At 37.8% G+C, this 25,884-nt stretch overlaps 3 protein-coding genes across 6 annotated transcripts; 2 read left to right on the forward strand and 1 right to left on the reverse strand.

Moving 5' to 3' along the window:
- Window positions 1-4,479: 4,479 nt before the first annotated feature.
- On the forward strand, window positions 4,480-9,254 carry LOC117912239 (putative esterase YitV). The gene is made up of 13 exons (XM_034826753.1): window positions 4,480-4,821; window positions 5,217-5,293; window positions 5,391-5,471; window positions 5,697-5,825; window positions 5,917-6,003; window positions 6,390-6,443; window positions 6,747-6,837; window positions 6,925-6,995; window positions 7,104-7,173; window positions 7,552-7,604; window positions 7,876-7,969; window positions 8,632-8,729; window positions 8,944-9,254. The coding sequence occupies exons 1-13, from the start codon at window positions 4,596-4,598 to the stop codon at window positions 9,031-9,033; spliced, it is 1,221 nt and encodes a 406-aa protein (XP_034682644.1). The 5' UTR covers window positions 4,480-4,595; the 3' UTR covers window positions 9,034-9,254.
- Window positions 9,255-11,072: 1,818 nt separating this feature from the next.
- On the reverse strand, window positions 11,073-22,467 carry LOC117912994 (protein PEROXIN-4). Of its 3 annotated transcripts, none has more exons than XM_034827823.1 (6): window positions 22,371-22,467; window positions 15,177-15,228; window positions 13,488-13,607; window positions 13,283-13,411; window positions 12,180-12,309; window positions 11,073-11,376 (listed from the first exon to the last, which is right to left on the reverse strand). In XM_034827823.1, exons 2-6 carry the CDS (start codon window positions 15,180-15,182, stop codon window positions 11,288-11,290), a joined length of 474 nt encoding a protein of 157 aa, XP_034683714.1. In that variant the 5' UTR covers window positions 15,183-15,228; window positions 22,371-22,467; the 3' UTR covers window positions 11,073-11,287. The 3 variants fall into 3 exon arrangements, with proteins under 3 accessions (XP_034683714.1, XP_034683717.1, XP_034683716.1); XM_034827826.1 differs by lacking the exon at window positions 22,371-22,467 and adding an exon at window positions 22,236-22,357; XM_034827825.1 differs by lacking the exon at window positions 22,371-22,467 and adding an exon at window positions 22,250-22,350.
- A 464-nt stretch (window positions 22,468-22,931) lies between these two features.
- On the forward strand, window positions 22,932-25,817 carry LOC117912211. Of its 2 annotated transcripts, none has more exons than XM_034826714.1 (3): window positions 22,932-23,205; window positions 23,420-23,538; window positions 23,656-23,824. In XM_034826714.1, the coding sequence occupies exons 1-3, from the start codon at window positions 23,051-23,053 to the stop codon at window positions 23,712-23,714; spliced, it is 333 nt and encodes a 110-aa protein (XP_034682605.1). In that variant the 5' UTR covers window positions 22,932-23,050; the 3' UTR covers window positions 23,715-23,824. The 2 variants fall into 2 exon arrangements, with proteins under 2 accessions (XP_034682605.1, XP_034682606.1); XM_034826715.1 differs by lacking the exon at window positions 23,656-23,824 and adding an exon at window positions 25,452-25,817 and having other exon boundaries at window positions 22,938-23,205.
- Window positions 25,818-25,884: the final 67 nt, after the last annotated feature.

Raw genomic sequence — 25,884 nt, forward strand, 5'->3', positions numbered from 1 at the left:
CTATATATGCCAACTTAAGAGTACTATTATTTCGATAAAGATAAATTTGTCATAATACAAATAAATTATTATCTTAAAAAATAAAAAATTAAATATCTTAAATTAATAAATTATGTAATTTTATATCTTATTTATATGTTATATAAATTTATTATTTTAAGATTATTAATTTATTAATAAATAAAATATTCATTTATAATATCTTCTATTTATCAATTTATGTTTATTAAAGTAATACTAAATTCCTAAGTTTAAATATAAATACTGTATTATTAAAGTATATATATTTTTTTTAATTTCAATAATAAGTTGTAGTTTAATAGTTTTTAATTAAATTTGAAAGTAAAAAAAAAAAAAAAAATCAATTGAAGCCTCGGTTGGTAATTGTGATTAAGAGTATCTCATTATTTCGATAAAGATAAATTTGTCATAATACAAATAAATTAATATCTTAAAAAATAATAAATTAAATATCTTAAATTAATGACTTATACAATTTTATATCTTATTTATATGTTATATAAACTTAATATTTTAAGATTATTAATTTATTAATAAATAAAATATTTATTTATAATTTCTTCTATTCGTCAATTTATGTTTATTGAAGTAATACTAAATTTTTAAGTTTAAATATAAATAATTTATTATTAAAGTATATATTTTTAATTTCAATAATAAATGATAATTTAATAGTTTTAATTAAATTATAAATTAAAAAAAAAAATGAAGCCTTAGTTGCCAATTAAGGCTTTAACTAAAATTATGAAAAAAAAATATTGTGGACCCACGTTTTTCATGTACGTTCCCACTCGACGGTGAAACTCGCTTTTCATTCATTTAGTGAAAATTTGATTTTTTTTTTTTTAAAAGACTTGGAATTTACCATATCAAAAGAATTTATTACAAAATTTCAATTTAGTAACAAAAAATATTTTTACTTGCTTTTATCATAAAAGAATGAATTTTCACAATTTTATTCATAAAAGTATTTTTATTCATTTTCATTTAAAAAAAGTGATTTACACAAATTATTAAAAAGAAAAAAACATAGCTTCATTTGCAAAAGAATTTTTTATTAAAAATTAATTTTTGGGACAACTTTATTTACAACAAAATTTTTGGACAATTTTTATTAAACAAAGAAATTTTGGGACAATTATTATTAAAAAAAAATTCAAATTCTATTAAAAATAATTTTTTTTTTCTAAAAACATTTTTCTGAATTTTTATTAATAAAAAAAAACTTTCATTTAGAAGAATATTTTAAAATTATTATTTTATTAAAACATATTTACTGAATTATTCCTCTTATTTAAACAAAATTTCCGATTTGTTCGATATTCAATTATGTACACACTCAATAAATATATACAAACGAATATTTACAAGAACTAATAAAAATAAAACCAAATAAAAGTGAGAAATAAACTATGTACCTAAATAAGCTTACAATAAGCTCAATGTCTTCCTATAGCTTTTCAAGTCTCACTTCTTCCATGAAATTTCATGTTCCACACGTCAGAAATTCGTACTTAGCCAACAGAATTGCAACATGGACCCATACAAAAATAAAAATAGCCCAAAGTGTAAATATAAAAAAATATGTAGAGTTCAAAATAATTATTCAAACCTAAAATCAAACTTCAAATTAGTCCAATAAATTTCACCAATTAAAAATGAGCCCAAATTAATAAATATAACCTAACAAAAAATATCTAACATGTCATAAACCCTAATCTAAATTTTCCAAATTAATAGTCAAAATATAAACTTAATTAATTAAATCCAAAACATGATAAATTAAAGCCTAAATTTAATATCCCATAATCCAAACCCAATTTAATATGAAAACCTAAATCCATAACCTAAATCAACCCAATTTAATATACAAACCCACATCCAAAATATACCATAATATTATATTATATTTAAATTAAATAATTAAAATGAGCATAACAACCATATAAATTATCAACTAATTTAGTCCAAATTAACAAATTTCAAATTAATTCATCAACAATAAATTAACTCAAATTTCATATTAATTTACCAACAATAAATTAACTCAAATTTCATACTAATTAACAAAACTCAAATTTCATATTAATTCAACAACCCAAATTTCACAAACAACCATTACTATTAAAATCAAAGCAAGAAAAAATAAAATAAATCAAAATAAATTTACATTTTTTTTGGAGACATGAAGGAAAATTGGGGTTGACACTGGTTGGGAGACGAAAAAATTGCATTAAAAATAAAGATAAAAAAATAATAAAAAGAATAAAATAAAGAAAGAGAATGAGAGAGAGAGAGAGAGAGGATGAAGGGTGCCGGTGCCGAAAATGGAGATGGCGTCGGCGGCGGCGGCTCATCAACGATGACTGATTGACTACGAGTATGAAGATGGGTTTCACGGAAACCAAAAGAAATAGAAAAAAGAAAAAGAAATGAGGAAGGAAAAAAAAAAAAAGGAATGGAAGTAGGGATGGCGTGTGGTAATGGGCATTTTCAATGGGTGTGGTTGCGAAGGGTTTATGGGAGGAAGGAAAAAAAAAAAGGAATGGAAGTAGGGATGGCGTGTGGTAATGGGCATTTTCAATGGGTGTGGTTGCGAAGGGTTTATGGGGAGGAAGGAAAAAAAAAAAGGAATGGAAGTAGGGATGGCGTGTGGTAATGGGCATTTTCAATGGGTGTGGTTGCGAAGGGTTTATGGGGAGGAAGGAAAAAATGGAAGAGAAAATGGGGGATCAACCATGTCCGGTGTGTGGGTCATGGAGTGGCTATGCTACTATAAGGGAGCTTGAAGAAGAAATGGCGGAGGGAAAAAAGAAAAGAAAAAAAGGTGAAGAAAGGAGAGTAGAGAAAGATCTTTTTTTTTTTTTTCATTTTATTTGTTATTATTATATTATATGACAGACTTAGACGCGTAGGAGAAGGGAATGGGTAAGGGGAATAGGTGGAGTTGATAGGACGTGGAGAAAGAGGAGAGAGAAGAGAGAAAATAAAAAAAGAATATGATATAATAATAATAAATAAAATAAAAATAAAACAATTTATAAAATAATAAAAACTAATAAATAAATGATGTAAATGAGTCAAAAATATCACATGTAATTGGAATGTAAAATCTAAAGATAAAATTATGTTCAAAATTAATATAAAAATAAAATTAAGATCTACAAATATATATTTTTATGATATGACTATAGGAGACTAATTTGAAAGTAAGTCTAGATGTTAAATGTCCCATTTTGACCCGAAACTCCCATATATTTATTACACATGAGAGTCTTAGATCTATTGCTTCATGGTGTTGCAGCTATCTCTAATCAAGTTGTTTTGCTTCAGGTGACAAGCTTCCCAATGGGTGATGCGGATAAAGATGATGTCTCTTTCCAAATCTCACCTGGTCAGCCCAACTACTCAATCATATCCCCTGCTGCCATTGACTTCATCTATGCTATTAAATAACACCGAATCTCTGTTTGAATTATTTTTTTAAATAAAATTATATATACAAAAATTTATTAATATGAAAATTAAATTTCACTATTATTAGAATTTTGATTCTCTCTTTCACATGCCAAACGCACCTTTAGGCTATGCCCAATACCTAAGAATACGAAGTTACAGAGGAAGTATGACTTCGACCCTCCATTTTTAAAATTTTTTGGAGCTTTCCTTCCTCCTTCCCCATCTAATTTTTTGGTCTAAGGGGAGTTTCCTTCTACCTTCGTCTCACGCTCTTTTCTGATTGGAATAAAAACTTTTGGTGGATGGTATCTTGTCTTCAGTTTGGCTGCTCAGAAAGAAACCGTAATCGTACGAAAAGGGAAACTTCTAAAACAACCTTAACATCAGCCGTCAATTATATCCTTCTCGGATCATGTGCCATTTGTCTGTCATTATGAGAGCAATTACTTTTTAAAGGTTTCTCTTTTGACTTTTGGAATGCTTTTCTCTAATTTCATTTGGGTACATAAGAAATAATTAATTTCATTTAAAATAATTTATATAAATAGTTTGTTATTATTTTTAATTAATTAAATAAACTATTTTAATATAGAAATATATTCATTTATAATAATTTATATTTAACTTTGATTTCAAATAGATATGAGATAATATTTTATTTATATTAATTTTATTTTTATATTTATAATATTCGTATTTCTTATTTTGTTTTAAATTAAAAAAAACAGTTATTATAAAAAAATATTATAATTTATATTTTTTTTAAAAAACTCGAAAGCCATCATTAATTTCTAAAAATCCATATTACGTGCATCTTAAAATTTATTTTCCAAGGTATAATTTTGATATCGAAGTCACCAGTGGACATGTGCTCATAACCCCTGTCCGATGCCTATCCAAACACACCCTTAGTGTCGTCCACGAATTGCCTTCGGCAACCTATGGAATATATGCTCACAACCCCTATCCAATCGGTAGACTAAAAACAGTATCTTATTTTAATTTCTCTCCTCCGAGAAAATCCATGATACATTTTCCCGGGAAAGTACGAGAAATTTTCCCCAAACTCCACTCCACTCCACTCAACAATCATTCCCTCAGCTTTTTAAGCCATAATGACAATCTTACCACACATCTCCCACGTGCAAGTCCCTATCACCCGCACGTGTGCCCATCCCATACCCAACTTCCGAACCACCCCGCCAAAACCCACGGCCTATAAGTGCCGTTTCCAAACACGCCACTCTGATCATCGCCAAGACAGGAAAATGGAAGCCGTCGACTCCGCCGACCTTCGTTCTCAGTTTCTTCAAGTCCTCCGGAGTCGACGCTCCAGTGATGGTTAACAAATCCAAACCAAAACTCTAGAATTTTCTGTTTGATCAACAATTGGAAGTGATTTTCTTGCTTTTGGAATAAAAAAATGTTTTCATTTTGGTTCTCTCTTTGGTAATTCTAACCTAACTGTAGCTTTGGCATCATTTTTTGTTCTTGCTTTTCAAGGCCAAAACTGCTGTTTGGTTAGCGTTTAAAAGCAATTTTTCTCTACCTCATTGGACCGATATCAGTTCTTTGTGATGACTAGATTTTAAAAAAATATTGAATTTTAAATTTTGGGAGAAAGTCGTATTGATCTAGCCTTTTGATCGATGCATTTGAATTGATTGAAGTTGTGGAAGGATGTGAATTACTTGTTGTTTGAGCTACATTGATGTAAAATTGTTGGACTTGTTCAGTTCCGCTGTCTGTGAAACCTGCGAAACCTGTGGCAGAACCCTTTTATCAGGAAATTCCTCGGCCTCGCTTCAGCAAGGTTGGAATTTAATCTCCTTCATGATTTTTGAATCTCTTTTATTTTCTGGGTTCGTTGTTCCTGATTACTCCTTCTTGGCCTACTTTCAATTTTCCAGGCAATGGAGTCCTGTCCAAGGGCAAACATTACCAATTTAAAGGATCTACTTCATGAAGAAAATCTTTACTTGACTACTGAGGTGATTGGAACTTCAGATTGTATTTATACTTACTGATTCTTCAATTAAAATACTGAAATGTGGTGTAAATGGATAAGAAGATGAGAACCATGGGATAGTATGCCAATGTTCAATATCTATAAGTGTATATATGTATTTACTATTTCCCCAATGTTCTTATCAGAAATTTCAATGTTTGGGTACTGATTCAATCGGCATTTCCTTCTCTGTAATGGTCATCAATAGGCAGGAGAGCAAGGACGCTTGCCTGTTCTGATCTTGAGTCTGAAGGAAAACAACCCTGGCAAAAGGCCTGCTGTTGTTTTTCTGCATAGCACAAATAAGTGTAAAGAGTGGTTACGTCCTCTGCTTGAGGTAGCAGCTGTTGTTTTTCTTTGTCCTTCAGTCTTTATCAGGTTCTTTCTTTGACTATGGGAGATTGCCTCATTTATTTTTCTTGTTTCAGGCTTATGCTTCACGAGGCTATATAGCTGTTGCCATTGATTCTCGCTACCATGGTGAACGTGCCAGCAATTTGACCACCTACCGAGATGTGTGTAGTTTATACTGATACTCTTTTAATTTGATCTAGATAATTGGATTAACAATTTTTCTTTTACCAAATTACCTAGGTAAGAAGATCAGAATATGTTTGGATGATGTGTATAGGCAGTTTCAAATGCTTTTAGTATTAGCTGCCACTGTATTGAGGCTGAAGAGTTGTTAAATTCTTTGGCTTATGGCCTGGACAGCCCCTCGGCAAGTGATTTCCCTTAAGGAGAGTGATCTTCACTTGCATGAGAAATGACCTAAACTTGTAGGGATCCTCATGCATCATGCTTCTTCCATCAGACTGTGGACCAATTCAAGTTTCAGTTATGGAAATTCAGTTCTCTTTGAGCATTACAATGCTAATATGGTTTTATTATTTGAATGTAGGCTCTTGTATCATCATGGGAAAAGGGCGATACAATGCCTTTCATATTTGATACGGTAACAACTCAATCACTTTGTTATTGGATTCAGTAGTTTTCTAGATTGTTTCCTATTCTTAGAAAATTTGACATGTTACATTTTGTTTGGGGATGCGGGGCATGAGGGAGAGATGGTGTGATTTTTTATGAGTCAAGAGTTGTAATAAGGAAATGATTTTGGTTTGGTTTTTCAATTAATCTCATAGAGGAATGTAGTTGAAACTTTGAATCCTGCAGGTTCAGGATTTAATGGAATTAAGATGATTTACTTTTCCAATCATTATGGTTCACAACAATGTACTTAAAAGTTTTGAATTTGCAGGCTTGGGACTTGATAAAATTGGCAGATTATCTTACGCAGAGGGAAGATATAGACTCTGATAGGATAGGAATCACTGGCGAATCACTTGGAGGTTGGATTAATGAAATTTAAAAGGACGACAAATTAAATTTTATTCTTTCAGTAATATGGAAACTTATGTGGTCATTGTGCAATGCAGGAATGCATGCATGGTTTGCTGCTTTTGCTGACACCCGCTATTCAGTGGTTGTCCCTATTATTGGTGTTCAGGTGTGCCTCATTAAATGTTTTGAGATTTATGAAGACTATCAACTATCTTTCCAACACCTTTCTTTGGATGGCATTAAAGAGCTGAATGTTTATGCACTAAATTTGTAGGGGTTTCGATGGGCCATAGACAATGACAAGTGGCAGGGTCGAGTTGACAGTATAAAGGCTGTATTTGAAGGTAGATTCAAAGAAAACTAAATATAGAACAGGAATAAATATCGGCGAAATTTTTTTATTGACTCTTTAACATGATAAGGACTCTAACTGTGGTTATGCCATGTTCATCCTAGCATAAAGCTGATGTTTCCCCAATATGTATTTTGACCGTGACTATATTTGATTCTAAGCCTTATTCAATTAGGGAGAAAAACTCTCAAGTGATTGCATTTAGTAAATTTTAATCTAAATAGTGAATTTCTTTCATTAGTGCTGGCATGTGCACAATACATCCAATATTAAGTACTAAGTTTCTTGAAGCATGTTTCTTGCATCAAATGCATGTCTTGGAGTTGCTGTTATATTTCTTTCTCTTATTCCCTCAGTTCTTTGGTTGCAGAAGCACGGATTGAATTAGGCAAGAGGGCAATCGACAAAGAAGTGGTAGAGAAGGTCAGCAACATTTTTGGATATGCACATATATTCATATCCAATTAATTTGCTTTTGACTTTCTGCATGATTATCACTAGAGCTAGAATGGGACTTTATGCTGAGACCTTTTCCTTAACTGGTTTTATTTTTTGTTATGTGGACTCTCTCAGTTAAGCATCTTAGTATGGGCACTAACACGACGGTGGGATAACATCTTTCACATATAGAGCTTTACCTGTCTGCAGTGCACATAAAGCTGGATAACATCTTATATTTTACTTTTCTGACCAGGTCTGGGATAGGATTGCTCCTGGTTTAGCCTCCAGCTTTGATTCACCTTATACTGTTCCAATTATTTCACCCCGTCCTCTGTTGATTCTAAATGGTATGGCATTTCTTGCTCATTTCTCATCAGAATATATTCTTACTAGTTCATTTTTCCAGCTTTATTCCAAACATTGAACATTTTAATTTATTTTGTGCAAGTACAATCAGTTCATCACTAAATTGATCACAATAGTTGTGAATTAATTTGGTGATTCAAATTTAATGTAACTGGCTTTCATATGAAGTTTGCCTCAGGGATGTTATTATAGTTTCTTAACCTGTCACCTGTTTCTAATTGCATGCCTCCAGAATTTTGTGAGATAAAATTGCTATTTCCTTTCTACCGTAATCCTCCTTGTGTTAAAGAATGCACCAGTGACAAACCTCTGTCAGTGAGGTTTCAGCAAATTGCATTTCTTAGTTTTACCAGTGTCAAACTTAAATCAGAGGAACAATTGAGATCATATATTACCCACCCTTCTCACCCTTGAAACTTTTAAAGGATGAAAAAACTCCATTGCTGTTACTTTCTAATCAGAGGCAGCTGGATACCACTGGACCACAAGGCCAGTGGTAATCCAGAATCTAGATTTTGTCTGTTTCACAGTCAACCTAGAACTTCTCATCTATAATTTCTTTCAATATAACTGCAACAGGAATTGATCATTTGCTGGTTTTTAAATGTTTATTTAGTAATGAAACATTTTCTGGACCATACAGGCGCAGAAGATCCCCGTTGTCCACTTGCAGGTCTGGATGCTCCCGTATCAAGAGCATCCAAGGCTTATGAAGAAGCCAATTGCCCTGATAATTTTAAGGTATGGACCTATCACATTGAAAAAAGAATAAGATGAAATAACAATCTTTTTAGTATCTTAAATTACCTATCATGCATACAGTTTGCTGGTAGACCAAACCAGATCACTTCCCTTGTATAATTTTCAAAGTTGTATAGCTGTTAGCGAATGCATATAATTTTCGGAATTGTATAATTATACTGCTTTTAACAAACATTCATTCCCTAACTTGCAGCTGATAGCAGAACCGGGGATTGGGCACCAAATGACATCATCCATGGTGAAAGAAGCTAGCCACTGGATTGACAGGTTCCTCAAGAAATAATACTATATAGTCATTGGTAGTGTGTTTGTTGTAGGTCGAGTCACCTAGTTGGGCAGAAATACCACTGCATTTAGTAATTTCATGTTTATTGCAAGTGAAGCTATGTACTTTCCTTTGTGAATGTTTTGTTGATATTTATGATGATTTATGGCAATGTTCCTGCATTCTTCAAATGTAGCTTTCATGCTCCAACAGGAAGCTCACTCCTCCACATTTAAAAAGGAAATTTGGCTTTCACGGTTCTCATTAGCTTTCCTTCATGTTTTATCTTGAATTTCATCTTTAGAGATAGTTTTGCTCCTCGTATTAATAATTAAAATATTTAAAACTTTATGGGAAAAATGCTCACACACCCCTTAAACTTTTAACTACCGGTCAAAAGACCCCCTTAACTTTTTTATTGGCCAATTTACTCCTTAAACTATTCATAACTGCCAAATTAATACTTCAGTTAGTCACACGTTAAAACACTAACGGAATAAACACATGCCACTCACGTGGCTTTTAAATACAAACTGAAAAACACCCAAACATCCAAAACCCAACGGAAGAGAAGAGAACCAGTCCAGGCCGTTCATAGCCACTGCCAAGCTTCTCTCCGCCGTCTCGCCGCCCTTGTCCCGGCGGCTCCTTGGTGGTTCCGCCGCACTGTTCAATCTAGGTATGTCTTTTTTTTTTTCTTCTTCTTCTTACGTCTTGCTATTTAAATTTTCTAAGAACTTTTATTTTTTTTTAATCTCCATGTGCGAATTTTTATCTTAAAAAAAAAAAAAAAACCCTCCATTGTTAACATTTCTTTCAAACCAAACAGATCAGGTAGACATCCAAACAAAATCATCACCGCCACTTGCAAACCCCTACAAAACCAAATCCATAAACTCCAACTTGGACACTTGTGATGGGTTCACCCTTGTCGACATTTGCCAACAAGTCACTTCCTCAAACCGCCAAACCCGCCCACAACCCACCCCCCCCCCCCGCCCTTCCTTGTCGGCTCTAAAATCTCCACCGACCCCATTCCCACTGCCTGTTACCGACTTCCACCTTCCTCAATTGTTTTTAGTTTTCGTTCACACCGGTCCTTTTTGACCCTCCTGCTACAAGCTTCCATATCCTTTTTCTGTCACCATTATCTGCAGTTTTTATCATACCAAGAAACCAATTTGTCAAACCCCTCCGGTGTGTCCACACCATTTTTTGTTTCCTTACATCGGAAGATCCATTTGGCGGTTCTGATCAAGCCTTAATCTCTATATAAATGCTGTTCCATTCTGGGAACGAAGGAGATTGATAGTTGACTGCTATTGTGGGGTTGGGGTTCAGGTTTTTGGGTTTCATGTGCGTGTTGAAAGTGGCGAACGCGAGAAAATCTGAACAGAGATTGAGGGTTGAGGGGGTCAGGGACGATGAGATGGACGCCGGCGCTGCCTCAGGGGTGATGTTTCCGGGGCATAACAGAGAGAGGGAGATGTCAGCAATGGTGACTGCTCTCACCAATGTGGTGGCCGGCCACGTTTCTGATGATCTGGTGAACCAGACTGGCTCTGACCCCTGTTGTTTGCTGGGTTCTTGTTCGTGGGGCGCAGGCCACAAGAGAGGACGAGATGATCAAGGCCATGTCTCTGAATCAGTTTCCACTATTTCTAGAGCTTTTGGCGATCTTTCACATGGAGGATCATCATCTTTCAGAGGTGACTAACTGCAGTATTAATTTGTATTTAAAAGCCACGGCATGTGTTTATTCCGTTAGTATTTTAACGTGTGACTAACTGTAGTATTAATTTGACAAGTGTGAATAATTTAAGGAGTAAATTGATCAATAAAAAAGTTAAAAGTTTAAGGGGTGTATGGGCATTTTTCCCAAACTTTATATATAAACAATATTATATTTTTCAAACCAAAGATTTAATTTTTAATTAAAATTTTTGTTTTACCAAGTGACTAAAAAAATAAATATAAGAGAATTGATAAGAAAAAAAAAAATATCTCCTCCCTTGCAGTTCGAATAAAAAGTTATGCGGTTATAAAACCATCAAACAAAAGCAGAAAAGTAGACATCTATCGTCTTAAAAATCAGCTGCTTATTAAATGTAGAGTCGCGTCTTTCAATACAACAGCAAGCCACCAATTACATGTCCCATTCAGAATTTGAAGTTTTTTTTTTTCTTTCTTTTTTTTTTTTTTTGAGGTTTTGACCTAGGGAGTTCTTGCAGGATAGTAACAATGTGATCTTTTGAAACAGCACTCCAATACTTCACCCTTTCTTGGGCATGGCCGCAAGCCTAGTGTACATCCTAGCCATGGATTGATATCCTCTTATATCACCAGATCGTAGAAGATTGCCTGCGCCCAACCAGGAGTGGCTTGTCAGGAATAAACATTATTAGCGAGTGAACATCTAGAAGCTGTAAAAAACTATATAAAAAAGAAAAATTTATATGCTATTTAGATCTAACAAAAGATAAGTGTCTTTTATATACTATTCAGAGAAAGGGATGACCGGAGAATCAGGAGTTGGAATAGGAAACCCAAATTCCGACATGAAATTCTTGAGCTCGCATCCAAAAAACAAATTCCTGTCTACAGTGACAACGAGGAGTGGGGAAGGGAAAAAAATACTGGAAGATTAGGAATTCACAACATTTGTGGACCTTTTTTAACCTTTAAATACATAGTCCCAAAAGGTTGAACTATTTTAGTAAAAAAACATTCACAATGTCAAATGCAGGTCCTCAAAACCATGAAATTCAAAAAGTCAATGTACAACAATCCATTTGTTTCACCAAGAAAAAGTGAAACTTCTAAAATGATCCATCAATCCTGCTGGGTTTGTTCTTGGAGGAGATACATTAAGGGAAATGAGAAAGAAGGAATAAATGAGGTGAAAAATAAAACTTCTATATTGATCCATCTAAAAGTGTGATGATTTGGAGAAGATGAAGCTGAGCACAAAAGTTTCTGCTTGGGGAACAAGTGCTTAGTAGAAGGACCTGGGTAGGTCTCATCCTTTCTACTCCGTTCATATTCTCCTATGACAAACTAAAGAAAATATTCAAGCTTTTCTCACTCTCTCCTCCTTGTTACCTCCTCCTCAAGTGAGGAACAACCAAAAGGAAAGGACTTCAAAATATAAAGCATACACTAACCTGAATCGCAGTTTAGTGGGCTATCAGGCTCTGGATGAGCCATTAAAGCAATTATAGCCCTACATACAGACTGGAGTGTCCAAGCTGGGCTCCATGCATTCTTCAAGATATCAAGGCAAATCTCTCCTGTCTGCAGAAAAATAATAATAACAATTAGAAATAACTAATACTTAATCAGCAGCTAACTCGTACCCACATTAGCATTCGGCTAAGTTTTCAAAATCACATTTATTTATAATAAATATGGTCCACCAGAAGTTGAATGTAATTCAGAAGACCAACCAGTTGGCCATTTTCAAAATGAATATAAATTTGATAGTGTGTGGGTGTGTAATTCTTTCAGCTTTCAACAGCTTCAAAATTGATGCCAAACAAAGTAGAAACTTGCTCAGTCATCACAAGAGCTTTTGTTGCCTAATTTTCATGCAAATCTTTCCCAGTTTCTTATCTGTTCCAACTACATTACTTCATCCATAGTTTAATAAGGTTCACAGAGACAGAACTATACTGATAACAATAAGGTGCATTTTTGTTTCACACTAGTAATCATGATTATTAAGATGGTAAAGTCACTACAGTAATTATATAAAAGATTTATTAACCTACCAATTGAAAGTTCAAACTGGTAGGTAGTGGGCCAACAATACATATCAATCTAATTTGGGCTTCAGCCATGACACTTCGACCCATGGCCAGTTTTCTTCAGACTTGCCTGTAAGCTCAATAGGACATAAACAAATGGTGAGGTTCAAACTCATAATCTCTTCCAAAACAAGGCTTGGATACCATGTTCAGCTACCAATTCACCTAAAAACTGAAGTTGTTAGGTAAAGGTGGGCTACTAATGTTCTATCAAGCTTATTTGGATTTTGGATTTGGACTACGACAATCTAACACCATTTGGTGAGCAACCTTCTTTAGGTTCAATAAATTGGGGAAAATAAACATGAGATGAGGTTAGAATTTATGACTTCCTGCAATGGGTGACTTCCAACTTCATCAAGGAACACAAAGATACAAAGGGGTGGGAAAACAAGACTCTAATACCATGTTAAATTACTAATTGATATAAAAGTTTAAGCAATTAGGCAGCAAATTTATACCTTAAAATGCACATTTGGATGAAATATCTTTGTTAAGAACCGAACTTGAGGAGGTTGCAAAGGATACTGTTCAGGAACAGCAAACGCAAGCTGGAAAACACCACCCTCAAAAGGTGTCTCCGATGGTCCCTGAATATAAAATAAGCCAAATAAGGTCAATCAACAATACATTAGACCCAATTTTCTCCATTCTAGCTAAGTTCACCTTGATAAGAGCAGTCCATTTGAATATGTTGGAATCATCACAGACAAGTTGAATATCTGGATCTGCTGCTTTCTCCCGCTGCACCTCTTTGTATTCCTTGAAAAGCCTAGCCCTTGATGCCTACACCCAAGCATAATCCATGTACAGGTTTATGGACAGGGTTTCATTTGAATAAAGTATATCCATTGTGCACTCAGTTCAAAGAAAAAGATAAACATCTAATAGAGGTTTAATGTAGTCACATGGACATAGAATAAGAAATCAAGTAGTCTATACGATGTCTAATGTATGTTCAAATACAGATAGTATGCATTGAAGAGTACGTTGATATTAAGAAACTAATAGCCATACAGGGACTATAGATCATGTCGTTTTACATTACCCTGCAGTCTTGGAGTTGCAGTGTAGGCTGTTTAAACTTGCAGGAATGATTGGGTTCCACCCGAAAGGGTCGAGGAGATATTGACTATATCCTTTAAAGGTCTTGGAGACTTCCTTAAGGCAGGTCTCTTTGGATTTAAACCATATGGTGGGAAAGGAATACAAAACTTTTTGAGGTTAGGTGGAGGTCTTTGAAAGTAGTTTCAGATTTGTTTTACTTTTCTTCTTCCCTTTGGGCTTTTTCTAGTGAAGCTTCTACAGACATCCCTTTGAGCTTCATTTGACTAGATTAGAACCTAAAATACAAAACCACAAGCACAAGGTTAGCCAAGGAGACACTTTTCAATGACAACCACCTCCAATAGTTTTTTTAAGCTAAACTTTGATATGTGTTCTTTGGGTAGCCTAGAGCATCTAGGTATTGGAGGGTTGCTTAGAGACTATTTTGGCTTGATGGTAAGAGCACTCTTTAATTTGCAGGTCAAGGATTAAGCATTGAGGTAAATATTCTAGCCCTTTTGGAAAGGTTGTTGCATGCAAAAGCTTTACACCTCTCTACTCTCTAAGTAGAAGGAGATTCTGCTATTGTCATATCATGCATATCTAGAAAAAAAAGAGGCTTGTGGAATGGGTGGTTGCATCAAATTGTTGATATTTCGGGTTTGGGATGTTCCTTTCTCATAGGTTCCTTGCTTAGTCAATCATGTGGCAGATTAGTTAACAAAACATAGAGCTAGACATTTGGTTTCTTTTGTAGAAAACTTTATACCTACCTGAATTATAACTAGCATTGTCCTCACCATTTTGATGTGTAGATAGATTTGCCTTTTTAAACCAGTATATGCTTATCCGCCCTTTTTATTAGACTTTCTATTGGGGGTTTTGTACTTGTTGGAAGGATTTCTCATCTTTCTTTGTACATAATATTTTACAGCAATGAAATGGTTATTCTAATAAAAAAAAACATAGCCAAACAATAGTAGATATGATTTTATGAAATCGTGACAAAGAAAGTAGATATAATGTGCAACTAGTTTGAAGTTAAAATATAAGAATGACTTGCAATATCATGATCCATAATCCCACTAGCACTGACTGTTGACAATGAGAGAAAAGTTTGCCTCAAAAATTAAACAAAAGGTGGCAAATTGCTAATGCTTATAGCAATCAACTTACGCATTAAAATTATGCCCAACTAAGCAAAATTATGCAAAAGAACAAAAACAAAAAAAGGCTACATAAACAAACAAAACCCCAAACCCCCCACCCCCTGCGAAAGAAAAAAAAAAGGACAAAAAGGAAGCAAACCTGCATCTTGTTTGCTGCTTGGCAAATCAAAGATGTGAATGTCCCTTGATAACTGCAAAATCAGAAAATAATATGCATCAAATTCATATGCATAGGAGTCCATCAGTGTGCCATTAGTATAATTGATAAACCCATTCACTTCTACATAATGTTAGTCCAATTTCTACTAGTAATTGCAATATACTAGTGTTTGGTTGCCAAGAAAGTCCAATCTAATTAAAAAAGAAAATGGACCTGTTTGACAAAAGAAATAATAATGTTTCTCCTAAATTGCTTCATTTTAAAAAATATAAAATAAAAAAATGAGAAAGAAAACAATGAACACATTCATTTTGGACCATTTTCAATTGGTGTTGTGCTTACAGTTTTACAGACACAAAAAATGTTTTAATGCTTTCTAAATATGACTGAACCAGTTTTTGAACATGTGAGGCATGATTTTTGTTGAGTCGTTTTCAATTTCTAAATTTTCAAAAATATCAAAATTTTCTCATTTAGCTACCAAGAGACCCAAACTTGAATCTTAAATTTTCATTGTTCAGTAAAAAAAGATGATGAGCGAGAGAGCGAGAGAGCGGGTTGGTGTGAGAGAGGGTGAAAGCGATGGGAGGGAGCGAGGCGAGCGGCGTGTTCCAGAAGGGTTAGAGGGAGACTCAAGGGCTGATGTAGAAGGTGATGACTTCGTGGGGGTTAGGAGCAGGGCCAAGAAGGGAAGCTTTGGAGTGGAGTCGAAATGGTTCGATGTAGAGGTAAGGGAAAAGAAAGGCAAGATGCAAGCCCTGATTGTAGAAAGGAAAGGGGGAGTCTCCTCGTGGATCAGGATGGGACCGAATAGTATTGGGTGCTTTATCGATGGTCTGGAGGCCTGTATTGAGAACGCAGGAACCGGATTTTGGGAAAGGAGGTGGAAGGATAGTGGGAGGTCCTTCCTTATGGTGCGAGACCTAAATAAGGGGGGGCTGTTCATTCGGTTAGGGGTTACAGAGGTGGAAAACAAAAGGTATAGCATTTATATCCCGAAGGGTAATGGAGATAAGGATGGCTGGGTGCTAATGGTGGAGATGCTTCGTCGTCTGGGGTGTAACGTCGGAGACGAGAGCTCTCAGAAAAAGGGCGCGGCGCTTCTGAGGTCACCAATGGGGAAATCCTATGTGGAAGCTGTGGCGCAATCAAAAGAGATGGAGTCTGCAGTGGCGAGGGTGGAGCTATGTAAGAGGGGATTGAGCCGGATCATGGGGAAATTGGTCCACTGCCTGGTAGGGAGTTGGGACCCTAGCTCGGGGAAAGAGGTTGACATGAGAGGTTAAGGGATGAAATTGGTGAAGTTTTGGAGACTGAAGGGTAACTTAGGAATTGCGAAATTGGAAAGGGGCAAAGCCCTCTTAGAGTTTGAGGCTCTGGATGAAGCAAAGAAAGCCCTAAGAATTGGGGGTTTCTCGTGCGAAGGGTCCTCTCTCAGCCTGGAAATATGGAGGCCTGAGAGTGGGTGTACGTCGGAAGGGGAACAGAGGCGCGAGGCTTGGGTGCGTATCCTGGGGTTGCCAGTCTCGCTATGGGAACGGGATACTCTGAGGAGAATAGGGGATGCATGTGGGGGATTCCTAGATATCGACCCACAGACGGAGACGCTGGAAGACCTGCAGTGGGCGAGGATCTTGGTGAAGCTCAACAAGGAGAGGCCCCCCAACGTCGTGGAAGTGCGGACCGAGGAGGTTTGCTATGAGCTCACACTTTGGTGGGAATTCAGACCCACTGTGAGGACGGCAAGGGAGAGAAAGGGCAAAGGTATTCTTGCTGCAGAAGGCGAGGGTGGGGGTGAAGTCCCTGCACGTGCGGGGGGCGCGTGAGGGGTTGGTAGGAGACCCAAGTCTCGAGGTCAGACTGCAGACTGATGATGGGACGAGGGGTCAGTCCTCGGGGTCGGGTTCGGATGCGGTTCCAGATTCGGCTTGATGGCGGATGGGCTCCATGAAGTGGGTGGGCTGGCGACGCAGAGGGTCCTTGGGCCTTTTGACGACTCTGGGCTCTCCTTGCCCACGGCCTTTCCTAGCGCGCCTAGGCCGCCCCTTCTTGGGCTGTCTTTTGACGCTGGGCGGGCTCCGAACTTGATCGGAGGGGCTGGGCTGGGAGTTCCAGGCCCAGATTCGCCTCTGGCTTCTAATGCGGACGAAGCCCATTTGAGGGGGTCCGTCCCTTTATTGGGCTGGCCCAAGCCCTGCGGGGGCCTTGACCAGTCATGGTCGTTAGTAATGGAGGGATTGTGGAGGCTTGTGGCTGAGGAGTATAGAGTGGAGGGGAATTCGGAGACAGCTGATGCTCTACTGGAAGAGGCTTCGAGGTACGGGAATGTCCTAATTTTTTTGGGCCGTTGGTGTGTGTTTCTCCTTCTCCCCCTTCTTCTTTTTCTAGTCGGACTCCAATGGGGGAGTATTACGACCGTTCTGGGGTGGCTTTGGACGTTTCCCAGTGGGAACCTATGGACCAGAGGATGATTGGAAGAACGCCTGCAGTATTGAAGAATGTGGAGTGCTGGGAAATTTTGGAAAATAATAATGGCGTGATGGAATCCAGTGGAAAGGATCTCTGTCCGGTTGGTGTGATGGTTCCAGAAATTAGGGATTGGAGGGTGGACAACTGGGAGGAAAGTGAGTTGGCAAGGTTCAGTCAGTTCTTGGGGTTTTCAACAGTGGGTTTAGAGAAGGACATTATGGAATTTATGGTCAAAATAAGAAAAAGAAGGGAAAAAGTGCACAGCAAGTCTCTCTTAGAAAACTCGAAATTTGAGAGGGAATTGAAGAGACTTGAATGTTCCATCAATTACGATGGGGAAGGAAGCAGAAAGGCATTGTACTAGGAAGAGGGGGCAGTCTCCAGCTGTATCATGAAGATAAAGCTGGTAAGTTGGAATGTTCGGGGAGCTAATGATAGCTCTAAAAGGAAAGTGATCAAGGCTTTGATTAGGAGTCAAAGGGCGGACTTAGTTTGCATTCAGGAGACGAAAATTCAGACTATGACTGAGGGGGTGGTGAGGAGTCTGGGATCTGGGAGGTTCCTCGATTAGGGGCTATGGGAGCCCAAGGCTCAGCGGGTGGTATTTTGGTTTGCTGGGACAAGAGATCCTTGGAACTGTTGGAGATGGAGGTGGGCAATTTTTCTATATCATGTAGGTTGAAGAATGTTGAAGACGGAGGGGTTTGGATTTTTACTGGAGTTTATGGGCCGTGTAATAGGAAAGAGAGGGAGGAGATGTGGGAGGAGTTAGGAGCGATAAGGGGAATTTGGGAAGACCCTTGGTGCTTAGGAGGGGACTTTAATGTTACTTTATCCCAAAGGGATAGGAGCAGGCAGGGGAGCCTTAATGGAGCAATGCGTAGGTTTGCTCAGGTGGTGGATGACCTTGCCCTCATTGACCTCCCCTTGCAGGGGGGTGTGTATTCTTGGAGTGGGGGTAGGAGTAATCAGACTTAGGCAAGACTAGATCGATTCCTGGTGTCTCAGGGGTGGCTAGATACCTTCAAGGGGGCTGTTCAGTGTAGGCTCCCTAGGCCTACCTCTGACCACTTCCCTATTTTGTTGAAGGGGGCGGGATGAGCCGGGGTCCTTCCCCGTTCAGGTTTGAAAATATGTGGCTCAAGGTGGACGGGTTTAAGGAGCTTCTTCGCGAATGGTGGCAAGGAGGGGAAAGAGTAGGAAGGGCTAGTTTTAGATTGGCTGCTAAATGAAGGAGATGAAGGAGAAAATTAAAGTGTGGAACAGGGAAGTTTTTGGTAGAGTGGAAGTGAATAAAAGTCAGCCCTTCGGCAAATTGAGTTTTGGGACAAGGTGGAAAGTGGCAGGGACCTCTCAGAAAGGGAAATGGACTTGAAAATGAAGCTAAGGAGAATTTCAAGAAGTGGGTCCTCTTGGAGGAAGCCCATTGGAGGCAAGTGTCTAGGGAGCTGTGGCTTAGAGAAGGGATAAGAATACTGGGTTCTTCCACAAGATGGCTAGTGCCCACTGGAGAAATAACTTTTTGGACAGAATTAAAATAAATGGGGTGGAATTGGTGGAGGAGCAGGAGGTGAGGGAGGGGATTGTCAAGGCCTTTCAGCACCAGCTAAGGGAAGAACCAGGGTGGAGAGCCGACATAGAGGGGCTACCTCTTAATAGTCTTGACCACAGTGAAGTTGAAGCTTTGGAGGCCCCTTTACTGAAGAAGAAATTTCCTCTGCCCTGATGGATATGAACGGCGATAAGGCCCCAGGCCCGGATGGGTTCACTGTGGCCTTTTGGCAAGCTTGTTGGGATTTCGCTAAGGATGAGATAGTAGAGCTGTTCAAGGAATTCTACGATCAGAAGTCTTTTGCCAAAAGTTTGAACGCCACGTTTCTGGTCATCATCCCAAAAAAAGGTGGTGCTGAGGACCTTGGGGAGTTTCGGCCTATCAGTTTGCTTGGGGGGCTGTACAAGCTTATGGCCAAGGTTTTGGCCAATAGGCTGAAATTGGTGTTAGATAAGGTGGTCTCGGCTGATCAGAATGCGTTTGTGAGAGGAAGACAAATTCTTGACGCCTCTCTCATAGCCAATGAGGTGGTTGACTATTGGCAGAAGAGGAAAGAAAAGGGGATGGTGTGTAAGTTGGATATTGAGAAAGCCTACGACAGCATCAGTTGGAGCTTCCTTATGAAGGTCTTGAAAAAGATGGGCTTTGGGTCGCGCTGGATGGAGTGGATGTGGTGGTGCTTTTCAACGGCAAAATTTTCTGTCCTTATTAACGGGGTTCCAGAAGGCTTTTTCTCCAGTTCTAAGGGTCTGCGTCAAGGAGACCCAATCTCTCCCTATCTCTTTATTTTGGGCATGGAAGTGCTGAGTGCACTTATAAGGCGGGCAGTGCAGGGGAACTTCATCTCTGGTTGTAGGCTGAGAGGTAGTGGGGAAGCGGAGATTATGGTGTCTCATCTGCTCTTTGCAGACGACACTATTTTCTTCTGTGAGGCCAACAAGGATCAATTAACGCATCTTGGATGGATTTTGGCGTGGTTCGAAGCGGCCTCTAGGCTTAGGATCAATCTAGCCAAGAGTGAGCTGATACCAGTAGGGGAGATTGATAATATGGAGGAAATGGCGGTAGAGTTAGGCTGCAGAATTGGTAGCTTTCCGGTTAAATACTTGGGGCTGCCCCTTGGGGCCCGGCACAAGGCCTTGTCCACGTGGGATGGGGTGGAGGAAAGAATGAGAAGAAGACTTGCCTGGTGGAAAAGACAATACTTGTCTAAGGGCGGGAGAATCACCCTGATTAAGAGTACCCTTGCTAGCATTCCTATTTATCAAATGTCCATCTTTAGAATGCCTAAGTCAGTGGCTAAAAGGCTTGAGAAAATACAAAGAGACTTTCTGTGGGGAGGGGGAAACTCGGGTAGGAAAATTCATTTAATTAATTGGAAGGTGGTGTGTGCTCAAAAGGAGAAGGGGGGTCTTGGTATTAGAAGGATGGGGTTATTGAACAGGGCTTTATTGGGCAAGAGGATTTGGAGATTTGCCGTTGAGAAGGATGTCTTGTGGAAGAAGGTAATCGGGGTGAAGCATGGGATGGAGGGCTGTGGTTGGAAATCTAAGGAAGCCCGGGGGCCGTTTGGAGTGGGAGTTTGGAAGGAGATTTTAAAGGAAAAGAGTTGGTGCTGGAATAACATGAAGTTCAAGGTGGGGAGGGGGACCAAGATCAGGTTCTAGACTGATCATTGGTGCGGCACCGAAGCGCTGTCCCATGCATTCCCCCAGATTTTTGCCTTGGCAGTGTGTAGTAATGATCTGGTGAATGATGTGTAGGACCCAAGGCTTGGCCAAGGAGGGTGGAATATCAGGTTGATTAGAGATTCTAATGACTGGGAGCTGGTGCTAATAGAAGACTTGCTCTTTTTGCTAAGGGACATCAGAGTAAGTCCAGAGGAGGACTGTGTGCTATGGAAAAGCGGGGTTTCTGCCAGTTTTAGGATTCGGGTGGCTTACAATCTGCTGGCAACCCCTAATCCTTGTGTTTTTCTGGGAAAAAATGTTTGGGTGGATAAGGTCCCAACCAAAGTGGCTTTCTTCGCGTGGGAGGTTACTTGGGAAAAAATTCTTACGTTGGATAGGCTGCAAATGCGTGGATGGCAGCTTCCAAATTGTTGTTTTTTGTGTGGTTGTGAAGAGGAAAATGTAAATCACATTCTTTTACACTGTACAGTGGTTAGGACCCTTTGGGATATCGTCTTTGCCTTATTTGGGGTTCAGTGGGTGTTTCCAGAGAAGGTTAAAGAGGCGTTGTTCTGTTGGCGGGGTCCTTTTGTGGGCAAAAAAAGGAAGAAGATTTGGAAGACCATTTCGTTATGTATATTTTGGACGGTGTGGAAAGAAAGAAATAGGCTAGCTTTTAGAGGGGGTCTCTTGGCTATTCAGACTCTCAAGAAGTCTTTTGTAAGTAGTCTGTGGAGTTGGGCTAAGTTGTATAGGGGAGAGGAGTCCTCTTCACTTATAGGCTTCTTGGAGTGGGTTGCGGTCCCATACGGGCTGGTGAGGTGTTTTTGTTTTTGGTTCTTTGGCCTTGTGGCTGCTTTGTATACTTCCTGTATGCTGCGGCCTTTCGGCCTTCTATAATATATTTTCTGCTGTTGCTTATCAAAAAAAAAAAAAAAATTTCATTGTTCAGTAAACAAGAAGAGGGAAAAAAACCTAAAAAAATCACTGAACTAAGCATAAATCTCCATATTTGTTTTTTCTTTTTTCATTCCCTTTCCCAGAAACCAAACAGCAGTAAAGGAAAAGGAAACAAAATAATAAAACAAATCATAATAATGATTCTTGGTACCAAATAACAAAGATGGTTTTATTCAAATTCAATCCAAATAAAATCCAAACATGAACGGAAGAATTGACCCTATTCAGAACAAAATTACGAATTTAAATGAAATAAAATCAAGACCCCTATCCCTATCAAATTAGAACCAGCTGGAGAAATACATTAACATTTAAAACCAACAATCAACTTGTCTAAATAATCGCAAAACGCATGCTCTTCTCTATAAAAGAAATTAAGGAAAATACAAATCATTAATCACCGATTGGCAGCAGAGAAAACCGAACAAAACGATGGAATAGGAGTAATCCAAACACAGATTTCTTAGATTTTCCTCTGTTTTTTTTCTTTTCTCGGCAACCAAACATAAATTGGTAACTCACCTGTTTAAGTATCCAAGGGAGACGCCTTGATCCCCTTGCTTCGATTTGGGGCTTGTCCGAATCAGAAATGCGCTGCGACTATCAAATGTATCGCGGCGTACCTTTTAATTGTCTTGCATGTCTTCTCCGCCGTAGATATCAATGCCAAAATAAGCGGTTGAGATCTGGTTGTTGACGATGATTATTTCAATATTTTGGGTTGTAATGGATTTTATAAAATAATAATAATAATTAAAATTCATTATATAATATATTTCTCGCAAATTTCAGAATAAACAATAATTATTAATAATTTAAACAATTTAAGATAAATAAATGGTAATTATTTTTTTTAAGAGTACCAAAATCAAAAGCGTCATTGAGTGAGACATCATGATCAACGGCGGAGGTAAGAGTCAATGATGAGAGTAAGGTGAAGTATACCTTATCAATGGAACACCCGGGTTTGTCTCTCGTCCGTTGATCGCAAAAATCAACGGTGATTTGAGAAAATGGATTAGAGAGATACTCGGACAATTGTTTATACTTTATATTGTTATATATCGGGGATAAGGCTTTCCACGGATTATTGCACACCGAAGCCAAACACAAATAAGCGCACTGCACAACCGGCGTGGTATAATCGTTGCTGATCGTAATGGAATAAAACCCTAGAAAACGGTTAAACCCTTGAGTCGACGATGGCTGCTTCAACGGTTTTGTCCAGATTATCGTGTCGTTCATCGTCTTTGGCTTTAAAATTCACCTCCAGATCAACCAAACCCTCGGTTTCTCCCTTGAAATCGAGCTCTCAATCTCAGTCCGCTTCGACTAAGCGCACTTCTCGGATTCCAAGGTTAGTCCGAGATAATTTTTTTATTTGTTTTAGTTGTTCTTTTTCATTTCTGAGAAAATGCTGGCAAAAGAAAATCAAAATTTTGAATCTTTAGGTTGAATCATCAATAAATGATTGGTTTCTCTTATTTTCCAGCATTTTCTCTGCATCCAAATGGAGCACTGGTTCATAGTTTTCTATTTTATTATTGATTTATTTTTGGGTTTGGGGTTAGATTACCGGTGCAAATGAGTAGCTTAGTTTCAATGATGCCATTGCATAGCGCAATTGCTTCTGCTCGGCTGACATCAGTCCTTTCAGTAGAGTCGCAGAGCTGGGGTTTGATTCCTCAAGGTGAATCTCTTTATTTGCCTTTACCCTTTTGTTTCTTTGCCTGCAAAATGAAGAATTAAAAAGTGGAGAAAATGTCTATAGTGTTTTTTTATTTATTTTTTATTTATCTTGTTTTAGTTTTCAAGAAGGAAAAACCCAGTCTTCCTGGAAGAAATGGTTTTATCAGGATCAGTTGAACCAAATGATGAGAAACCCATGATTTGGAAGGACAATTTATTTTCTCGTATGGATGTATATTCTAAACAACCAAACACCAATATAAATTGTTGGAACCATGATTACTTGATATTGTCTTCTCCTCCGGAAAACTCCCGTTACTTTTAGATGCTTCGATTTCCCCATTTCGCGTTGCCTGCATTTTTGTACGATGCATTTCCTACTGCCCTGTTGCATATTATCTCCCTGATATAACTTCTCCGAGAGAATGGACTAATGGCATTCTCCTGCTTGCTCTTATGTTATTTCAACTTATCTGGTATACAACTGTAAATGTTTCATGCTTTATATTGATCACTGAGGAGCAAATACTATATATGCTCTAAATTTATCAGTTGTAGTATGATTTTTCTTTGTACATTGTAAAGCTGAGGGCTTTATGAATCACCCAACCCAAGGCTTAGAACATCCAGCCAAAGTAGCTGCTTAGAATTGGATTGCCGACTTTGAGTTTACGCAATCCTGCACCTATATATATGATTTACAGTGGCAATTAGTTTGTTGGTAATGAAACTTCTATCTAGTATCACATACTAAGAATACACCTCCTAGCATTCTTGTACACATAATCCCGGTATATCTTGTAGAGATGTCTAGCACAATCATCCCTCCCCATTGAGTGGGCTGTCATGCTTTAGTGCAGTTATTTTATTGCATAAAATCCATTTCTAACTGCTAAAGAGTTATAGGGTGTTTAGTTGCATTTTAAAGTACTTATGTAGAAGATATTAAAAGTTCTTTTCGGTAAAGTTAACAGTTAGACGCTTTTGCATAGGAGCTTACACAAAGTTGTTTTATAGTTTAACATTTTTTACATATTAAATAATAATATCTTTTTAATGTGATATCCCAAATCACCCCAGGAGGATAAGATCTTGGTACTTATTGGAGAGCCAATCTCCAAGTTTGGTCACCCAATAACTCCAGGGACCACAATGAGTATGTTGTGACTGTCTAGGTTGCCTGAAGGGGGATGAGTTCACAAATCTTTTGAAAAAAGTCCTTAACTAGAGGTCATGGTTGGGCTAAATGGGTCATTGACCCTAGATGATGGTGAAGTGGTAGTCACAATAGCGATGAAGGATGGTCATTCTTAGTGGAGCCACTAGAAGTGAATTGGTTATTCTAGATGGTGGGTGGGTTTTTATGGTGGGAATGACAATTGTTTATTCTAGCCAAAAGGTTTGGTAACTCTAAAAGGGAATTCATATCCTTTGCTATCTTGCCTAGGAGATAGTACTGTTGTAAAAGGTTGGTAACTGTAAGAGGGAATTCATATCCTTTGCTATATTGCTTAGGACATAGTAATGTACAACAGGTGGGTATCTCCAACACATGGAAAGATCAAGAACACCCCCGGCAGATATATTTACGGTGCCAATTGGTTTACTTTCTGTAAATAAAAATAAAATAAAACAAAACCATTAGTTGCACCATGAAATCCAACTAAATGACATCAGAAATTTATTCTCTCAGAAAAAACATCAAATGAATATTGCATATTACAAAGCCCTGGAAAATCTATATGTGACATCTGTGGATTTACAGGAACATAAACAATAATTCCTGCCCATAATTGACAGTTCATGGCATGCCTTTTTCATTGACCCCTTAACGTTAATACGTTCAGATGTTGCATAATTTTCTGATGCAGAATTGTGTATTTTCTTTGGTCCATGTTGCTTTCCTTGTTGCAGGCATCTCCATGCCTTTATGACAGATAGTAGCTCCTTCATCAGAATCATCACAGGTTCCCACCATTGCAAATGGATCTTCTATTTTGTTAAAATTTTATGAAGGATGTTAACCCAGTCTCTTTGAACTTTATTCCAAGGGGTGACTTGGTGAAAGTTTTTTGTTCTTTTGATTCCCTTGTTCCCTTGTTTAAATCGGCATCATGAATGGACATGTTCAGCACTGATGTTAATCACTCCTTTTTATTCCCTTTCTCGGAGCTTCTCTTTCTTCATGGTCAGTCAGAAAGAGGATTGGATATCTGGTGAATAATGTTTATCTTACTGCCCTGTTAGAATTGATTTTTTCCGAGGTTCTTGCTGCTGTCATATACTTATTTGCTTAACCTTCTTTTTCTCCTTTAAATTTCAAATGAATCAAAAGCCAATGGCAAAA

This window comes from Vitis riparia, chromosome 4 (assembly GCF_004353265.1).
Source record: "Vitis riparia cultivar Riparia Gloire de Montpellier isolate 1030 chromosome 4, EGFV_Vit.rip_1.0, whole genome shotgun sequence".
Classification (NCBI taxonomy): Eukaryota; Viridiplantae; Streptophyta; class Magnoliopsida; order Vitales; family Vitaceae; genus Vitis; species Vitis riparia.

What these genes read in the sequence shown, in the direction of transcription:
- LOC117912994 (XM_034827823.1), bottom strand. An exon ending in ATCCAAATGTGCATTTTAAG is followed by an intron (nt 12,310 to 13,282) that starts GTATAAATTTGC and finishes ATTTTTCTGCAG; the next exon opens with ACAGGAGAGATTTGCCTTGA. An exon ending in CCCACTAAACTGCGATTCAG is followed by an intron (nt 11,377 to 12,179) that starts GTTAGTGTATGC and finishes GGTTGGGCGCAG; the next exon opens with GCAATCTTCTACGATCTGGT.
- LOC117912239 (XM_034826753.1), top strand. Translation starts at nt 4,596, where the DNA reads ATGACAATCTTACCACACATCTCCCACGTGCAAGTCCCTATCACCCGC. An exon ending in GGTTACGTCCTCTGCTTGAG is followed by an intron (nt 5,826 to 5,916) that starts GTAGCAGCTGTT and finishes TTCTTGTTTCAG; the next exon opens with GCTTATGCTTCACGAGGCTA. An exon ending in CACTGGCGAATCACTTGGAG is followed by an intron (nt 6,838 to 6,924) that starts GTTGGATTAATG and finishes TGTGCAATGCAG; the next exon opens with GAATGCATGCATGGTTTGCT.
- LOC117912211 (XM_034826714.1), top strand. Translation starts at nt 23,051, where the DNA reads ATGGCTGCTTCAACGGTTTTGTCCAGATTATCGTGTCGTTCATCGTCT. An exon ending in CGCACTTCTCGGATTCCAAG is followed by an intron (nt 23,206 to 23,419) that starts GTTAGTCCGAGA and finishes GTTTGGGGTTAG; the next exon opens with ATTACCGGTGCAAATGAGTA. An exon ending in CTGGGGTTTGATTCCTCAAG is followed by an intron (nt 23,539 to 23,655) that starts GTGAATCTCTTT and finishes ATCTTGTTTTAG; the next exon opens with TTTTCAAGAAGGAAAAACCC.